Source organism: Geotrypetes seraphini, chromosome 1 (genome assembly GCF_902459505.1).
Source record: "Geotrypetes seraphini chromosome 1, aGeoSer1.1, whole genome shotgun sequence".
NCBI classification, from domain to species: domain Eukaryota; kingdom Metazoa; phylum Chordata; class Amphibia; order Gymnophiona; family Dermophiidae; genus Geotrypetes; species Geotrypetes seraphini.
Window position 1 is genome coordinate 2,249,004 of NC_047084.1, and position 20,142 is coordinate 2,269,145.

The following is a 20,142-nucleotide window of genomic DNA, read 5'->3' on the forward strand; positions in this document are numbered from 1 at the left end:
TGCAGTGTGATTGTTGTTCCTGATTTTCTGTTGAAATATGTTCTGGAGGTCTCATAATACATCAGGATAGAATTATCAGAAATACAACACTGGCCTAAAATCTCCCTCCTGAAACCAGGTAACTTAGCAATTCTGTATCACCAATACAGGAATGGTGTATTGCTTGTTTTCAAATTTAACAAGTTATTTATTTTTAGTAATCAGCCAAAATTTAAGGGGCAATATCTGTTGCTGTTAGGACCTCCTGCATGTTACCTGTATTGGTGCATTACCAATACAGGTAACATGTACATAGATATGGTAAAACTACTTTTAATGAAATATTTACTAAAAGCATATCACCTTTCAGTGAAAAGCATTTTTTAAATGTTAATTTAAAGTTAACTATTATAGCTTTTTTAATGTGTATTAGTTGATAGGCCCCATAGTCTTCCTATACCTCTGAACATCCTTACTTGTCTTCTCTCTTGATTCATTACAAATTTAAATAAACCAATAGACTTAGGGCCTCTTCTACTAAACCGCGCTATCAGTTTTAGCGCAAGAGAGCCGCACTGAATGGCCCGTGCTGCTCCCAATGCTCATAGAAACTCAATGAGCATTGGGAGCAGCGCGGGCCATTCAGCGCAGCTCTCTGCAATAAAACCAAAAGGGGGGGTTAATGACATGAAAAGTCTAGAAAGACACTCAGGTACTCACAGCAACTGAATGTAATGCAGAGACTGCAAGGCATATGCTGGTCCTTCTGGCCTTCCTTGCCTACTGTTCAATTACATGTTTACTGACCAGGATGAAACAATATGCTGCTTTGCAAGCAACTGACTGGTTAGTGCACAGGACCTCCTTTTACTGTACAACATCAGTGTTTGCTTTTAAAGCTAATGCTTAAAATCTGGACGATGATGCTGAAAATTAAGACCATCTCTCTTTATCTATATAGTACTTATTTGGTCTGTATTAGAGCAAGAGTGATCTAATTAGTGGTGATATTCAATCCATGCAATGTATAATTATGTTCTGGAGTTCGCTGCTAGAACATGCGATAAAAGCTGTAAGAATAGCACAGTTTAAAAAAGATGAAAAGGCTATCCCGACTTTATCCAGTTAGCTATTGTGATAATGTGCTAAATATTGCTACTATGCAGACAAAGCCAGTGGTGCCCAAAAAGAGCACTGAAAATCTAGATTTAATTCAGCCATAACATTAAAAAAGTGAGTTCAGGGCATGTGTAAATCTTGCCAAGGAACTGCCTCTAAGATACTCTGAGATAGGGAAGTTCATGGAAATAATCTGTTGAACCCTTGCATTCATCCTCCAACCTCCCATATAATTGGTACGGCCATCTCCTTCTTCACATTGCCACCTTACTCCTACTGCTGCTGACTCCATTGTGTTTGGGTTAGTGATCCTAAGATAGCTGAATCACTTGGGTTAGTGATCTTAAGATAGCTGAATCACCCACTCCATAAATTTTAGTAGTCTGTAGTTTAAACATAGCAGCAACATGAAGAAGGGAGTACCAGCAACAATGCCATTAAATTATGAGATGAGTGTTAGTTGCCATAAATATTTTGCAGGTATGTCCTAACTTATGGAACTACAGCTCCCCCTCCCAATTCTCAGTTATTCGCAATTTTTTTGCCCCTTGTTTTTAATGGAGAAACGCTGACCCGGGCATCCCCCAGACCTTACCTGGTGGTCTATCAGTGACACGGGGCAAGAGCGATCTTACTATGCTCCTATCCCGTGCAGAGTCTTCATCAAAATGGCTGCTGTGAGTTCCCGTTGTAGGCTTGAGACTGTGTCCCTGTGTCATTCTCTAGTTCACAGTTTTAACAAAGGTTAGGAAATGAATGCCATAAGGAAAGAGTCAAGCACATGAACACATTCAGAATTTAAAATACAATTCTTTAGAAAAGTTTAGATATGTTATTCTTATTGCTGTTAATGGAATATTGCTATTTGCATTTCAGATTTAACCATACATACCTAGACCTCCATGTCCTACCAAATGCAACATTTAAATGGGTTTTCAAAGATGATCTAAAGTGATGAGGTGTTTCAGAGCAATAGTCCTAGGGAAAGTCCTGTTTCTGGTGGAATAAATAAAAATATTATAATTAGAAGAATATCTTACAAAATATGGGAAGTAGATCCAAATGAATAAATTAGGCAAAAATGTAAGCATAGGCAAGTTGAATACAAGGCTGTAAAGGAGAATTTAAGTTTAAAAAAAAAATTTCTGTTACATCTGATGCAAGAAACCTGTTGAGGATTTGGCTGACCATTAGCTAATTGAAAAGCAAAAGGGGGGCCACTTGGAAGACTAGACCATAGCAGAATATCTAAATGAATTACAATCTAATTAAGACAAACACACAGGATAAAAGGTGAATCTATACATATTGCGCAGGTAAGAATTTACAACATACCCATCCCCGTGTCATTTTCTAAAACAGATCTGTTGAATGTTCCTCAGTGTACTCAATTAGATTAGAAGAATACACATCATATTTTTTTTTTTTAATATGGGACTAAAACTATGAAATAATAATAATTACCCATGCCCTCACTCGAGATTCAAGAATTGCAAACACCGAATTCCTTTGAGAGAAAGAGTTGAAAACATTTTTTATTTCAGACTATATTGAGAATTTATGGGAAGGCTGGACTAGTATGACTTATATTCCACCAGAGTCGCCATACCCACATCACCCCTCAAGTCACTTCATTGGCTCCCTATCCATTTCTGCATACAGTTCAAACTCCTCCTACTGACTTACTAGTGCATTCACTCTGCAGTTCCCATCTCTCCTTTTATCTCTCTCTATACTCCCCCAGGAACTCCATTCATCAGGCAGGTCTCTCATATCTGTACCCTTCTCTACTGCCAGCTCCAGACTAAGCTCCTTCTGTCTTGCTGCACCATACGGCTGGAACAGACTGCCTGAGTCAGTACGTTAAGTTCCATCTCTGGCAGTGTTTAAATCAAGACTAAAAGCCCACCTTTTCAAAGCTGCTTTTAACTCCCTAACCCCCACTCACTTGTAAAATAAACATGCCTGAGAAACTCTCTAGCCCCCTACAGTACTTGTCCTGTTTGTCTGGTTGAGTAGATTATACTGAGCAGGGAGTGTCTCTTGAATGTTTTAATGTATAGCACTATGGAAATGATTAGCAGTAGTAATTCTGTTCCAGACTCTTGTCCCCACCACCACCACCACCAATGAAGTAGAAAGGCATCCGATGCCATGCGATTGTGGGAAAAGTGTCTCTTTACATTTTCTCCAATCCCTACTCAGACTTTGCCAAGATTGGGGCAACAAAGATGTAGTGAAGGGGTGACCTGCTTGTTTGAGTCATCGGCACCCCCCCCCCCTCCTCTTCAACCCCTTCCGTGTGTGTGCCCCTTCCCCTGTACCTTTTAAAATTTGGTGTGAGCAGCTACCAACTTGTTGCCCATGTTGGCTTTGGCGTTCTCTCTGATGTCACTTCTAGGACTTGTGCCTAGGAAGTGACATCAGAGAGAGCGCCGAAGCCATTGCGGACGTAAGTTGGTGGCTGCTTGTGCCGAAGTTATAAAGGTATGGGGAAGGGGTGCTACTCACCCTCGTTACACCACTGTGGGGCACCATGATCCTCATTGCATCCCTTTGGCCACACCAGGTTTGATTTCCTCTCCTAGAGCTCTCAACCAGGAAACCATGGAAACTGCAACCATTTCTGACATTGCTCACTCAGAACGAAGGGTCCTTACTTCATCCCAACTTTCGTTTGTTAACACTAATAGCATGGCTTTTTTACCACCAAATAGATAAATGCTTTCTCCCTCTCAGCCACGGTATCTGCTGTCATTGAAGCATCTAGAAAACCTTCCACTCAGCACTGTTATCGCTTCAAGTGGATGCGATTTTCTTCCTGGTGTGTAGTACATTCTCTGGACCCCATCTTGTGTCCACTTCCGTTCATCCTTGACTACCTTCTCTACCTCTAATTCTGGTCTAAAAACTAATTTGGCTTGAGTTTATCTCGGTGCTATCAATACAGTTCACTCTCACCTGGCCAGGAAGCCTTTTTCTGTACATCCCTTAGTAGCTTGTTTCATAAAAGGCCTATTCCACACAAAATCAAATAGGGGAGGGGCCTTAGACATTTGAGCCAGTCAGGGCCTTAGTCCCCTCCCTGTGCATGATAGGATGCACTGGGAAGGGGAAAGCCCATCATTTTTGAGTGGCAGGTCTACGAACAGGATGGACTGGGCTTCCCTCCTGCAGTCATCGTAATTTAGAGATATGGGGAGGTTTGGGGTGGGTGGATCACGGGACATCCGAAGGCAGGAGAAAGTGGGCATCCCTCCTGCTGATTTTTGGTAAAAGAGGGAAGGGGAGGGGATGGGGGACGGTGTTTCGAAGTGTCAGGAGTGAGCATCCTTCTTGCCGATTTCTATTGAAATGTGGGGAAGGAAGGTCCAGCGGGGAAGGTAGTTTAGCTGGTGGGGGGAGGAAGTTTGTGGTGGCAGGAAGGAATGGGCATCCCTCCTGCCTCTATTTTTGTTCCAGGGGTCATCGGGGGTGGGGCAACTCACAGATTTTTTTTTTTAATGGGGACAGATATTACACATGACATCTGTGCCATTAAAAAAAAAAAAAGGAAAAATGCCCCAACAGTTGAGTTAACAGGAGACTGCTTTGGGGCTTACCCTGCTGCTCAGCTGTTCGGGCTTCACCAAACTGGCTCTGCACATGTATCTAAGTCGCTCTGACAGTGACCAATCAGATGGGTTTATGGTGAACTTCTGCAAAAATCACTTGCATGCAAACTTGTTGGAACATTGGTTGCTGTTTCAAGATCGGCCCAGAGCGACCCACATGGTCTTAGCAACCATGTTTTGTGCATCTAGCCCTGTCTCTCCTTTGCATGTACTCAAGATGGGTTGACACTACAAGGCCATGTAACAGCCCACAATGTATGGGTTAAGACAGTCAGTTTGGGCAAGCAGTTCTGCAAAATATATTCTCTACTTAAAGCCAACTTTCCCCCCAACCCAGTAGGGTTTTGCAGGCTCCTGTGTATTCAATGATTAACTTCTTCCAGAGTAACAATCCTGGCTACTTGGGAGTCCCACATGTGAGAAGATTGTGCCTGCTCTTCCTCAGGACGTGTTCTCTGAGGACAGCAGTTATGTGTTCTCATAACCTGCCCCTCTCACCTAGTTGGTTTCTTAGCTTTTGTCATTGAACTGATTAGGGAAGGCATGGTATGCAGGTGGTATGGGCACTGTCTAAAAGATTTAAACTGGCAGTGCATTTGGCAGTGTCCGTATGTCATCCTTCTGCCCTCGGAGAGCACCTGCTACAGGTAAGTATTTTTGCTTTCTCTGAGGATGAGCAGACATAAAATTCTCACATGTGGGTCTTCAAAGCTGCCAGGATCATGGAAGTTAATTTTTGAATACACAGGAACCTGACAAAACCCTACAGGTGTGACTTCACCTTGAGTATTGTGTCCAATTCTGGTCATCATATCTAAAAAAATAAATAGCAGAATTTTAAAAAAGGTTCAAAGGTGAATGACCAAAATGATCAAGAGCTGGAACTCGTATGAGAAAAGGCTAAAGAGATTAGGGTTCTTCAGTTTGCAAAAAAGATGGCTAAGGGGATGGGGGGGATATGATTGAGGTCTATAAATTCCTGAGTGATGTAGAAAACAGAATCAATTTTCTACTCTTTCAAAAATTATAAACACTAGGGGACACTCAATGAATACATGGAAATACCTTTAAAACACACAGAAGGAAATATTTTTTTCACTCAAAGAATAGTTAATCTCTAGAACTCATAGCTGTAGGTAATGGTAACAGCGGTTAGCATAGCTGGGTTTTAAAAAAGGTTTAGACAAGTTCCTGGAGGAAACAGGCCATAGTCTGCTCTTGAGACAGGCATGGGATGATGCCACTGCTTGCACTGGGATTGAAAGCATGGAATGTTGCTACTGTTTAGTTTTCTGTTAGGTACTTATGACCTGGATTAGCTTGTTAGAAAGGATACTGGACTAGGTGGACCCCTGATCTGACCTAGTGGGTCTATTTACCTGTATATGGTCTTATGTTATTGTCCCAGTGCTGCCATAGCAGCAAAGAAATCAGCATCCATTCCAGGCGCTGATGCCAGCACTCCTCACACATGAAAAGGAGGCCGCTGACTTCTTTACTGCTGGGGCAATTCTGGGCAGTGAATCTCATTGGGTAATAGTGACTGGACACACAAGCTATTCAACAGGCACTTTAGGTTGTGGAAGGAGCTTGAGCACAAACTGGAGGGCAGGGCAGATCCCCCAGGCTTGTCCCCCTCCCCTGTGGGGGGCTACAGTACTGGTTTTTACATTTCCATGGATGATGAGAGTATGAACGTCTGTCCCTGAAGAAGCAGCAAAACAGAGTGCTCTGTCAGGCAGTGGATGTGTTTTGCACAATATTGAGATGTCGATATATTTTACATTTGTATGTGTGTAAAGATCTACAGTGTGTTTATCATACAGTTCTGGAAAATTTATTTGAAAACACCGTTGGCGAATCTTCAGAGAAATTGCTTTTGAAACTTTATAGAACAACTTATTAGAATGTATTTGAATCTACACTTTACATATATTTGGGTCACTATTTAAGGATTTAATTTTGGCATACGGAGACCTTGGGGTGAAACCAGAATTCATTGATGGACCCCCTTATACTGAATTCACTCCTTTTTGTGTAAAAATATATACTTTTTTCACAGATTCTAAAATGCAGTGTTGTGAATGACTGTGTATTAGCACCGACCATGTATTAGCGATGATTCCAAAACATGAACAATCTATTGGTAAAGTTTTTGGAAGTTGTGGATTTTCATAGGGCCAGGACCGCATTCTGCTGAATGTGCTTTTCATAGATAAACATTCAAGCTTAGCTTGTTTTCATTAGAACTGACAATGGCTGACATTCTTTTAAAAAAAAAAAACCAAAAAAAAACTGGCAATTTTACCACCTGTGATGACTGATCTGCTGTGTTGTATTACTGTGACATCAATCAGAATTACTCCCAAGTTTACATTAGCATGAGGTTTTGTTCTGGAACATCTCAAAGCTCCTGAAAATAAATTAAAAGGTTATACACAATGGCCCTCACTGTTGTGTTTGGGGTGGGGTAAGGAACTGTCAAATAGAAAATTCATTCAGGGGATATGAATAAGTTATCATCTGAAATGTGCATTTATGAATTTTGGCACACATTTTGGGTGTGTTCACTGGCAGATATAGTGCTAAGGATATGTGTTGACCCCTCCCCCCTCCTCACTTCAGTGAAAACCCTAATGCTGTTTTTGGAATGTATTCTGCAAAGCGTACCTTTTGGCTACTTTCCATGCAGATGGGCAAATAAAATCTTCATGCATTCAGGAATTAAATTAAACATTCATATACATCTAATCCATCAGTTTTTCTCAGGTGGTTTTACAGTATAAACAATAATTCAGTGTGAATCCTTTCTGGGGTCATTTTTCTTTGCACATATTTTCATTCTTAATTACATTTTTTTTCTATATTTTTAAAATTTGAATTAAGGCGTAGAGAGTCACCAATTTCTTGCTGAAAATCCTTAGGGATGCTATATGTGTTTTTCATATATTTACATTATTTTCCTTAGATATATTAAGAATGTTATCAACTTATTGCCACAATTTTCTAAATTGGAAAAAGCTATCTCCATATTCCATTTTAAAATGTGTGTTTTGCTTTCATATTGCAGTTCTTCATTCATATTCCTCTTTATTGGAGGGTTTGTTTTTGTCAGTCATATATTGTTGCATACACAGATAGTTTCAGCACATTCCTTAGTGTGTTGAGAGGCTTTTATTGCCTTAGAAACTTGGGAAACTCATCCAAGTACTTTCAGCCACACCTTGGTGTGTGTCACATGTCTGTTTCTGTGGTCAGAGTAGGGACTCTGGAGGATTCTAGAATGTTCAGGATGGTAAAGCAAACTTGGCATATACTACAAATATTCCTTTTCATAATCACCTAAAGACTTTTCTGTTTTTCCACATATCTGATACAAGATTGTTTATAGTTTTTGTTATTTTTCAGCTTGCTATTCCTTCTCTGAATTGAACGGATTAGGAAATCTAAGAGATTAGATATCCTCAGGGTACACTTTCTGGCTGTACATTTTTCAAGAAAAAAAAAAAAAAAAGTGCTGCTAATCAGATCCAAGCCCTTCCTTGGAGAGAAAGAAGAGGGGTGATTGCCCACTTCCCCACAATATCCCAACATGAGGAGGAATGAAAAAGGGGAAATGTTCTGAGAGATGAGGCACTAGTTTTTTCTGTCCCCCTTCATCCCCTATTTCTCAGATTCAGATGTAGGAAACTGTATTGGTATGGTAAGATGTGACCATGTCTTACATAAACCCCAGGATTCTATAAAATTCTGTGCCAAAATGTCCAACTTGTATGTAAATTTGGGTGCACAAGTTACAAAATAGTGCCAGTTGCACCTAACAATTGTTAAATTAGGTGTTAATTGGCCTTAAGTGGCACTAATTTGTAGTTATGTGCTTAACTGCACTTAGGAGAGTTCTATAAACTTAGCAACCACATGCTATAATGCCAATTACAAAAGGGTGGACACATGGGCAGACCAGGGGTGTGTCTTGCAGTCAGGAGTGAGGTTATGAGGACAGCTGAGGTGGAGGCCTCAGACAGCACTGTTGAGGGAGCGGCAAGTCAGTGCCGGCCAGCCTACCTGCTGATTGGCTCTCTCTGCCGCTCTCCTTCCTTGCATATAATGCTTTCACCCCCCCCCCCCTCGGCATATTTTCCATTCAACCCCCCACACACTGTGACCCACCCTCTCTGACAACTTCCTGTTTCCACAGGGGGGGGACTGCACTGGAGAGAAGATGCCCGGCAACTTTCACGACAAATTGAAGGTAGATGCAGGGAGAGATGCAGGGAGAGGATGGAGTAGGAAAACTACCAATTTTTTTTTTTTTTTTGGGGGGGAGGAGAAGGGTGAAAGCAGAAAGCCTAATAGTTGGGGAAGCCCTTGTCCCACCCGCATTTTGGATGCTCGGGTTGGGGGGGGGGGGGGGCGCCAGCAGATTGTCTTGAGTTGCTCCTGCTTGCAGTTGCACACCTAAGTTATAGAATACTACTAGTTAATAATAATAATTTTATTTTTAAATATCACAATACCACAAACAGTTCAGAGCGGTTTACAGAGGAAGAGACTGTATACAGACAGCGATATTACAAAAACCTTTCACAAATTACATTAGCATTGTAAGATTAATCAAATTTTTCCTGGAAGTGTTTTATAAGTGCATCATGGTAGAAATGGAGTCAGAGAAATTTGTCAAAGATATGTTTTGATTGCCTTCTTAAAAGTTTGGTAAGAAAGAGTGTTTTGAGATAAAGTTGGTTAAACATTTATTCCATTTGCCTGCTTGGAATGATAATGTTCTATCGAGTAATCTCTTGTAGATACAGCCCTTCAAGGATGGGAAAGCGAACAAGTAGGCACTACATGTACAAGTTGTGCCTGGAAAATTGAAATGATGAGATAGATAGATAGATAGATTGCTGATGAACTTGAAGCAAAGGCAAGCAAACTTAAAAATAACCCTTGCTTCCATGGGCAGCCAGTGTAGTTTTTTGTAATATGGGCTTACACGATCCGTGAGATTGTGGGAGGGTTAAATACTCAAAACTTAGAAGAATAACAATTTACTTAAAGTTTTTGCTATTCCAGCTTTCTGGTATCTTTACATACAGTGGTGTACGTAGCATATGTAACACCCGGGACCCATCATTTTTTGGCACCCCCCCCCCCCCCCCATCTGTAAGAAAAACATGATTTTTAGTAACAAACCACACGTCACACATGAGTACCTAGGAAAAGGCAGCATCTTACATATTGCAGTGAGCAGTACATCAATACACCCATTGTAAAACTAAACAAGCCAGACCAGCACAGATCAATCCTAATGGAAAACCATGTCTTTCGAACACACAGAACACAGAAAACACCTTCGCCTAGTATGGAATATGTCATCACAAACTAACTCCTCACTCTTTTACAAAACTTTAGTGTGGATTTGAGCCACAGTGGTAACAGCCCTGACGCTCCTAGAATTCTGAGCTTCAGAGCTGCTACCACCACGGCTGGCGCTAAAAAACGCTCCACAGTTTTGTAAAAGGGGGGATAAAATAGAAATACACAGTTTCAACGCTCTAGTTTAGAGGTGCCCAAACTTTTTGAGCTTGTGAGCTACTTTAAAATGACCAAGTCAAAATGATCTACCAACAATAAAATTAAAAAACACAAAGCACACTATACGCTGAGAAAATGTTAATTATCATTCCTATTCTGGGTTTTTTTCAAAGAGGTCAAGGCAGATGACTCTATGCATTGTCACCTCAGTAACAACCATACAAAAATAGACAAATATACCCTCCATCCTTTTTATTAAACCACAATAGCAGTTTTTAGCGCAGGGAGCTGCGCTGAAAGCCCAGCGCTGCTCTTGACGCTCATAGGCTCCCTGTGCTAAAAACCACTATTGCAGTTTAGTAAAAGGGGACCATATTGTAAAATATAGATAGCAGATATAAATTCAGAACTGTGCATAGTAAGTGAAGGGAAGTTTTCATCTCTGGGAATTTACCCAGTTAACTATTAAGTTATTTGGGCAAATTCCTTTGAAAACTGTGGTAATACTGCCTCCACTTTGCTAAATTGAAAATAAAATCATTTTTTCTACCTTGTCTGGTGATTCCATGAGTCTCTGGTTGCACTTTCTTCTTCTGACTGTGCATCCAATCTTTCTTTCAGCCTGTATGCTTCCTCTCCTCCACACCTCATTCCCTCCCCCAACTTTTTCTTCCTCTCTCCCTGACCTTTCTTTCTTTCTTTCTGTTTCTCTTCTTTCCTTCTCTTTCCCTGCCTGCCCCCTTTCTTTCTTTCTCCCTGCCATTCCCCAAGCCACTGCCACTGCCATCGGGGAACAGGACCCACCAATGGATAACAGGCCCCAAAGCCGACGCATGCTCTCCCTGCTTCGGGCCGATCAGTCTTCCTCTCCCCGACTGCCGTCGGAGAGGAAGTTCCGCCCAGCCAGGCAGCGATTGGCTGGCCCGAACTTCCTCTCCGACTGCAGAATTGACATCGGGAGAGGAAGACTGATCGGCCCGATAGATTAGATCGCCAAGACAAAGTGAGTCCTGGGTGATCGACTCACTTTGCCTTGGCGAGCTACTGGCGCCCCTGCCTTAGAACACTGCCTAGGACCCTGGGGGAGCCCGGGCCCCCTGTCAGCTCCGGGCCCCTGAATGCAGGACTGGTAGTACTGCCCCAATGGTGGCCCTGGGTAAGATGGACTTGGGGAAATCCACTGCTTATTCCTAGGATAAACAGCATAAAATCTGTTTTACTCCTTGGGATCTTGCCAGGAACTTGGGACCTGGATTGGCCACTGTTGGAAATAGGTTAGTGGGCTTCATTCTGTCTCACTTTGGCAATTCTCATGTTCTTATGTGGAGACTACTCATCGGGAGATTGCAGCTGACCCACAAAAGTGGGATACTGTGCAGGTCTGTGAGCTACCTGCAAAATACTGCGACTGCCCATACCCTTCCTCTAAAACAAAAAAAAACATTTGAAAACCCCCCTCCCCCTTTGTGGATTTCTAATGATAATAAGGGGAGAGAAAAAAAAATCTTGGCAATATGCTTTTCAAAATACAAACAGATTTATTTTTCTAAGATGAATAAGGAAGTTCCCAACTATCAGTTTTGCTTGCCTTGGCAGTCACATAAGAATGTGTCTGAGTGAAAATTGTTACGTTGTAGGAGGGGAAAAGGCCTCACCACTCTCCCTGCATGCTAATGGAACACACAGACAGAATGCTGGAAGCATCTTACATATTTTGAGAGAATTAATTTAATGAAGAGAATAAAGCTTGTGGAAATAAATGATATGCTCACACCGAATGGAGAGAGGCAGAGAGCTAGATCAGAATTTAGGGGAGAGGGAGATGGGTGGGTTTCCCAGAGAGGGCAGGCTTTTAGTTACTTCTTTGTTCACATTGGATGAGCAGTAAGTCTTCTGTGGAGTCCTCTCTGATGGTTCTGGCTGAGATATGGGAGACAGTCTGCCAGTGGAGAAATCCTATTCCAGGTGGCTGCAGAGCTCTTATAATAAATGTTAATTCTGAGCCCCAGCAAGGGAGCAGTCTTAGAGGCTCTTCTAAAGACAAGAGGAGCAGCAGTTCTTGGGAACATTGCTCAAAGCAAGAAGGTTATGGTCTCACTCAGGGCAAGAGGAGCAGCCGCTGCCCTTGGGAGCATCACTGAAGGCACAGAGGCCTTTGGCAGTGGCTCGGGGCAGAAGAAAATGGCCTGCAGGGGCACTTTCAGTGTCCAGGGAGAGGTAACTTCCATTGGATTAGTACCCCCAATTATTTTGAAAAGTTGACTCCTATGCTGGCTTTATGAATAGCTTATGTAAATAATTTAATGTATTAGCCTCTTATTCACAACAATCTTTTTGGATTTTTCCTGGGGAGGAGAGGAGGGTAATCCCATCTTCTAGCTAGCACCTCTTTTCACCAAGTGCCAAACAAGTAAGGGACAGACTGCCTTCTGGAGATTCCAGGCATATTGGGCCTTGGACCCAGAAATGCCAGCCACAAGGGGGCAATACACATTTATCATGCAGTTTCCCTATGGAGTAACTGCTAAAATATTACAAAACCTAAGAATATGGTTGTGTGCTAGCACTGTAAAGTGTATGTTAAGTGCTTAAAAATGTCCCCTAAGTCATTCAGTGCACTTATATTAACAAAAAATATACACCTTAAAATAAATTTTTGCTTTGTTTCCTTTTTTGCCGGTGTGCCTCTCCTCCTGGATATAGATAGATCTTGTAGAAATCACTGCTTTATAAAAAAAAACCTAAGTCCTCCTGCCTAGTTATACGTAGGATGGACGATTAGAGCACAGGAATCGAGGTGGGCTCACGAATTCAAATCTCAGAATAACAGGGTGACAAAATTCATCACCGTTCCCGTCCCCGCAGATAACCGCGGGAAACCATCTTCATGTCATTCTTTAAGGAGAGAGGGAAGAATCAGAATATGAATGGCCACAACCACTGACCCCCAAGCTTTGCTTTGAAGAATGCTGGTGTAGAAGGACTGAGGAACGGTGATGAATTTTGTCTTAAGTATCCAATTTGGCATGACTCGTCCTGACCTACCTTGTCCTGACCTCAGCCGAAGATTCAGGAAGTGAGGATCTAGATTAGAAGCTTCTGGAGGCTAAGACCCAACCTGCCCCAACCGAGCTCCTTTCAGGGTGAATCACCCATAACGGTGCCCTGGGAGACAGGCTCTGGTATCAGTTCCCGCCTTGACTTAAACGAGCCTGAAGCACAGAACATGTTTTGAGGCACGTTGTCGGAAAGCAAGTTGCTTGTGCCATTTAGTACAATGGTAAAGGATAGAAGAAATCCTGGAACTTTTCAAACGCAGATATTAAGCCTGGCCTGGACTTCTTATTTAAGGGATTAGTTCTAGATTTTGGTCACTCAGATTTCTCTGTAATTGTAAGCGCACTGGAAAGAGAGAGAGAGGACAAAAAAAAAAAAACCCTCCCCTTTTCATTCCTTGAAGGGAAAGCAGAAATATGTCTGCTTCAGCACATTCAGTCAATAAATGGCTTTCACATGATTAAGCTGCTCTAGTTAGCCTGTAGGTGGGCGTGTTTCACAGAAGGAAGTAGTAGAAATGAGTTCTGTCAAGCCAGCCCTACAGCTAATTAGCTCGGCATACAACAAAGATAAGTGAGCCAGGGAGGGGGACCCCCTAAGGGGGTCTTTAGATTCTGGGCAATGCCTGATTGGCAGACGTAAAGAGAGATGCTTTAGAAATCCAGTGCATCAATGAACTGCACAAATCTGGTACAGGACTGGAATAATTCAGGCATGAGGACACTTCGTACATGCAGTCCGAAAAAGGCAGAGCCAACATGGACAAAACTTTCGAGTCCCTGCAGCAGGTAGTCACCGAAGTACTGCCTCACCGAGATCCCACCGTTGTATTCGGAGACTGTAAGTACGGAAAGAGACGCTTTCTAGTCATGACAAAGAATATTCTGCAAATGTTAGAAAGTGCGCGCGCGCGGGGGGGGGGGGGGGGGGGGTTTAAAACGCGGACGTCACGGATCTGCACGTCCTTAAAAATCTGCGGTCCGTGCCACTTTTAGGCTCGGCTTAGGTTATGGCTCTGACGGATCCCTAATGCTTTCCCCTCCCTATGCCGAGATTAAAAGTGGCACAGTTGCGCTCAGACCACGGAAGCCCTTACGGCGGTGCTCTTTCATAGCGGAAGCATGTTTTCGTTTTGCACTGCTGGTGGCTGGAGGTGATTTTAGCTTAAATTGGTTCTTTTAAGGAGCACCTTGCAGAACGATTCGACCGATTTGGGCTATGTGTATTGTGCAGTCCGACCCACGTTTTGGCCCTAGGTTGTACTAAAGGGTTGGAAATTCGAGCAAAGAGATTCGAACCTTATAGCTTACCTGCTTTTTTTTTTTTGTTTTGGGTTTTGTTTGTTTTTGAGAACATATCGATTTGAACGTCCTGATCTATCTCGCCTAAAACGTTTAGAACAGTGGTCCCCAACCCTGTCCTGGAGGACCACCAGGCCAATCGGGTTTTCAGGCTCGCCCTAATGAATAAGCATGAAAGAGATTTGCATATAATGGAAGTGACAGGCATGCAAATCTGCTCCATGCATATTCATTAGGGCGAGCCTGAAAACCCGATTGGCCTGGTGGTCCTCCAGGACAGGGTTGGGGACCACTGGTTTAGAATAATAATAATAATAACAGTTTATATACCGCAGTACCGTGAAGTTCTATGCGGTTTACAAAAGATTAAAAGACTTTACAAGTTGATTGAACTTAAAAGAGGTGAAAGAAAGCGGTTAATAGGTCAAGAGAACCGTATTGAGGAGAAAGAGATGTACGGGTCAGCTGTCTAGATATTTCAGGAACAGATATGTTTTTAGGCACTTCCTGAATTCCTCATAAGTAGTGGGCGAAAGCAATTGTTCTAGATCTTTACCCCATAATGCTGCATGATGTGAGAGAAGGTGTTCATGGTGTTTTTTCAGTTTACGTCCTCTAACTGGGGGGGGGGGGGGGGGGGGAACAAAGTTCGAGTGTGAGCTTCTCTTGTGTCTGTTGGCTATGAAGGAGAAAAGGTCAGTTATATATTTAGGGGCTAGTCCGTATAGTACTTTAAAGCAGAGGCAAGCGAACTTAAACTTTACGCGTGCTTCCATCGGTAGCCAGTGCAACTGCCGCTAGTAAGGTGTCACATGATCAAATTTCTTCAGTCCGAAGATCAGTCTGACCGCTGCATTTTGCATTAATTGCAAACGTCGCATATTCAAAACCGCCCTATTCGCAAAATTCATTGACTAAAACTGTCCCCTCCCTCACTAGGACTCCCCTCCCTGTAAACGCCTTTTCTTTCTCTCAAGAAGCTCCTCATATTGTTATTGTATTGTATTGCACTGTATTGTACTTAGACTCATTGCATTGTACTGTATGTAGACTTATTGTATTGTATTAAGACCTTTTGTTATTCGCTGAATGTCCAGCCTTCTTACAATGTAAACTGCCTAGAAGTCGCCGGACTGTGGCGGTATAGAAAAATAAAGTTATTATTATTATTATTATTCTTTTGGGAAATTGCTAAATGTTACAGTAATCAAGTTGACTTATTACGAGGGATTGTACCAGGATTCTGAATGCTGGCGTATCAAAATATGATTTGATGGTTCTAAGTTTCCAGAGAGCGAAAAAACCCTTTCTGATTAAGGAGTCTACCTGGTCTTTCATGGTTAGGCATTGATCCAGAGTTACACCCAGTATCTTCATGGTAGACTGAATAGGGTAACTAAGTTTATTGATGCATAGTGGTGTTTTGGTGTCAAGCAGGTGTGGCGAAGCAACTAAAAATTTCATTTTTTCTGAATTAAGTTTGAGCTTGAAGTCAGTCATCCATTGCTCCATCAAATAGCTTCTGATGCTCTGGGAATAGTTTCCGAGATAGAGTTAGCAAATGGGATGATAATCGTAAAGTCGTCTGCGTAACTGAATCATTTTATCCCCAGCTGGGTTAATTGCACACCCAGTGAGGACATGTAGACATTGAAAAGCAATGGGGATATTGGTGACCCTTGCGGCACACCGGATGGATTGCTCCAGGTATCGGAGAGATCATAATTGAAATATACCTGATAAGTACGGGACATAAGGAAGCCACGAAACCAGTTCAACATCTCATCCCTGATACCAATAGCGTCTAGGCATTGTAGCATTTTCCCATGGTCTACTAGATCAAAGACAGAGCTCATATCAAATTGCATGATCAGGGCATTGAGGCCCTTGCTAAACAATAGACACAGATTATAGAATATTGACATCGTATCATTAAAATCCAGTTGTAGAATTGATTCCACCCCTTTCTTTTAACTTCCACCTCTGCCGGCAGTGTGGGAAAAGGAAAATATTTCAATTATATGCAGTACTGTATAATCCTACCCTAGGATTGGCATGGTAAGGGAGAGAATAGTGTAAACTCAGGATTTCAGGAGCCATGCTGCACATAATCAAGTCCTGTGAATAGAATCATTGTAACTTATCTGTTCCATTCACAATTTTTTGATTGATTATTTACTCAAATTTGGCGTCTCTGGATTATGTTTTCACTTATTGCTTTCTGATCGTTAAACTAACTTGCCAGGTACAATTTTAGCTGACATTACTCAACTGGTTATATGATATGGAAAGATAGTGTGAGCAGAGCGAGTTTTGTGCTGTATAAACATTTTCATGACATGCAATCAAACTGTAATATTTGTGTGTCCCGGGGGCACCCTGTGGGAGGTATTATTTCATGCATTTGTCAACAGCTACATTAGGGTTAATAAAAACCTAGATAGAAAATAGATTCCCCCCCCCCCCTGTCCGGGTACAGAAAAGAGCTCTGTCCGGTGCAAAGGATGTGAAAGCGTAGCAAACAGCAATAAAAAGTGTTACATTTAAACGAAATAAAGGTCTGAATGAAAAGTTTAGAAATCCTGTAAGATTTGGCAACATTATCTCCCTGTGCCCTCGTTTTAGAAACAGTATTGATGGTGAACTAAACCTGTATCAAGTTTGCTTCATACGTACAAAACATTTTCTGTAGTAACCGAAGAAAATTGGATTAGTGTAGGCAACATTTAAGAAGCTCCTGCAGGCTCTTGAATTCCAGGCACAATTCAAAATTTTCCCAATTTTTTTAACCTTTAAACCATCTTCAAAGGGTTATTGTAGAACATATTTACTGACGATGAAAGTCTCTATTTTTTTCTGATGTCAAACGTAGGGCTTCTTTGACTAAGGTGGCGCTAGTGTTTTTAGCGCATGCAGGAAATTACCGCGCGCTACGCTTCTAGAACTAGCGCCAGCTCAATGCTGGCGTTAAGGTCTAGCACGCGGCAATGTAGCGCGTGCTATTCCGTGCGTTAAAGCCCTAACGCACCTTAGTAAAAGGAGCCCTCGGTGACGTGTTTTCACCCGCTCGCTATCCGTGATAAAGATGTTGGGACGGTGAGCTTCATTTGATTGTTAATGCCAGCAGACATTCCAGAGCAAGGCCGTCGGAATTTAAAGAGGGAGCATCATCGGCGTAGACTTTATTTATTCTGACCCTTATTTTAGCAGAAAGTGCGGATGGCAGATTTTTTTTTTTTTTTCTTGCCATCTTGTTTTTAAATGCCAGAGGATCATGTTCATAACCATCCTACTGCTACCAAATCAGACTGTATCCCGCCACGCTCCCTTCTTTGACAAGCTGCTGTTTCCTCTGTAGCCTAAGATCGCTTGTCGTCATTAGAAAACCTTGCTGGCCGCTTTTTATGTGTGGTTTATATAAAACGGTTTACATGGGGCAGTAAAGTGTTAAGTAACTTGCCCAGTTTAAGGCTTACTGTAAGCCTTTGCTGAAACTGGTTTTGCAGGGAAACCACACAATATACACCAGTGAAAAGACAGAAGCTTATATTAATCATTCACAAGCTAGCAAGAGACAATTTATTTATTTTGTTTTCTATTCTGTTTTCCCTAAAGAGCGCAGAAGGAGTTACGGGTTAAACATACATAAAATAACAGTTAACAGGTTACAGTACAACATAATTACAATTAAAGGCTGTGTCCTAATTTGATATGAACTAGGGGTCTAATACCAATAAACATAAATATAGAGTTACATGTTTGGGTTTTTGTTCAATACAAGTATCCTAAGAAGACACACACTATGGATCTAATACTAAATAGGTTAAATTTGCCAGTTAGTGGAAGATTTTTCAATACAAGTTTTCATATAGAACCATGTAAAGACCTCACATGTTCTCTTTTAATCTGCTTCTCTGTCTCTCTCAGCTCTCCCAGTTTCACACCTTTGTCACTTCAGCTATTTCAGAAGAAAAGCAACATAGGAACCTGAAAGTAATTCTCAGAGCTTTGCAGTGGTTTTGCATTTAACTGTTCTTTTTACCCAATTAAGTTTAACCCCTCAGTACTATGAACAATTTCTCCCAGCCACTGCAACTCCACCTTGCATCTTCTACTGTTTTAATAACCCTTTTCTCCCCCAACTGCTGCCTCTCCTGTACCGTGACCTCCTATCCACTAGTGCAGGGGTAGGCAATTCCGGTCTTCGAGAGCCAGAGCCAGGTCAGGTTTTCAGGATCTCAACAATAAATATGCATGAGATAGATTTGCATCTCAAGGAGGCAGTGCATGCAAATCCATCTTGTACATATTCATTGTGGATATCCTGAAAACCTGACTTGGCTCTGGCTCTCGAGGACCGGAATTGCCTACCCCTGCACTAATGGAGTCATTCCTTCTCCCCTCCCAAACGTAGGCAGCTTCTGCGACTCCAGGCCCACCTTCCACTTTATGCTACTTCTCCTTTGTCCACCTCGTATCCCTGCTGCCACTTCATAGGTCCTCATATCGTCTGGTCCTCTACTGACTCCTATTAACTACTGCTGCTTTGTATAAAACATAACATTTAGCATCTTTTAAATTTGCTATTGCTTTTTACATGCTTCCTGCCTCATGTAGTTTCATCCCTGAAAGTTGCCCTAGTCAACATCTGTTTCCGATTTCTTACCAACTCAAGTCCTCTGTTGTTGCAGGAGACTTTCCAAGTGAAGTCAAAACACATGCATGTGCCTGAATTTACCACAGTACTGTAATTCACTTTTACCTAGTAAATTAGAATTACCAACTTTGGTTGGCCAGCCATTCCTTTTCAATCTCCTTCTCCTTTCCAACTCCCTAATCTTTCATCTCGTCCACAGACTTTTTCCATCATCCCTCATGGATCCTTTCTTCTGAAGCAGGAGCTAGTCATAGAGAAGCAATAGGTTATGAAGGCACCAAACCAACCCATACGCAACTCTCCAGCTTCCATTTGGGAGTTGAGGATTAGGAGTGGAACACTCTCAGGCTCGGTCCCAAGCTTTTTTTCTTTTTTCACCTTTAGAACATGAGGATTAGGACTGAACCAAGCTTCCAAAAAGTCCACAGGATAAGAGAAGGGAGTTTATGCGAAACAGTAAGTCCAAAGGGAGAGAAGGATGAGAAGGGTTCTGTTCCACTTCAGGAGGATTTGCTGCTGTGGAGCCTAGGGATTGGCAGAATAATAGCACATACATTGCCAGCTTAAATGACCTGCTGGCTGCTAGCACCCCGTAATCATAAGCAGCTAGGCCTGCCAAATACTAGCTGTTTAGCAATCATACTAGCAGTACTTGCAACAAGAAGTGAAAAGAAGCAAAGATGACTATTCAGAGGTGCTAACACTTTTGTTTTGTACCTCTACTGCTTACCACCTTCGGACTGCTCTTTCACAAAACTACTATAACTGTTGACTAGTTTTCTTGGCTCCACACCTCACCGTCTCTTTGCCACACTGAACTCTCTACTAAACTCTCTCCCCTTCACTTTCTTCCCAGACAATGGCTGAGTACTTCTACGAT

The 20,142-nt window shown here is 42.1% G+C and overlaps 1 protein-coding gene across 2 annotated transcripts in view; it reads left to right on the forward strand.

Moving 5' to 3' along the window:
• The first annotated feature begins 13,767 nt into the window (after positions 1-13,767).
• LIX1 (limb and CNS expressed 1) overlaps positions 13,768-20,142 on the forward strand; it is a 182,177-nt gene continuing 175,802 nt past the window's right edge. Inside the window, exon 1 of one of the 2 annotated variants that reach the window (XM_033914140.1) lies at positions 13,768-14,144. In XM_033914140.1, coding sequence (XP_033770031.1) covers positions 14,036-14,144 — 109 coding nt within the window. In that variant the 5' untranslated portion in view covers positions 13,768-14,035. Of the gene's footprint in view, positions 14,145-14,315; positions 14,458-20,142 lie in introns of those variants that run through there. The other variant, XM_033914046.1, reaches the window with a different exon arrangement.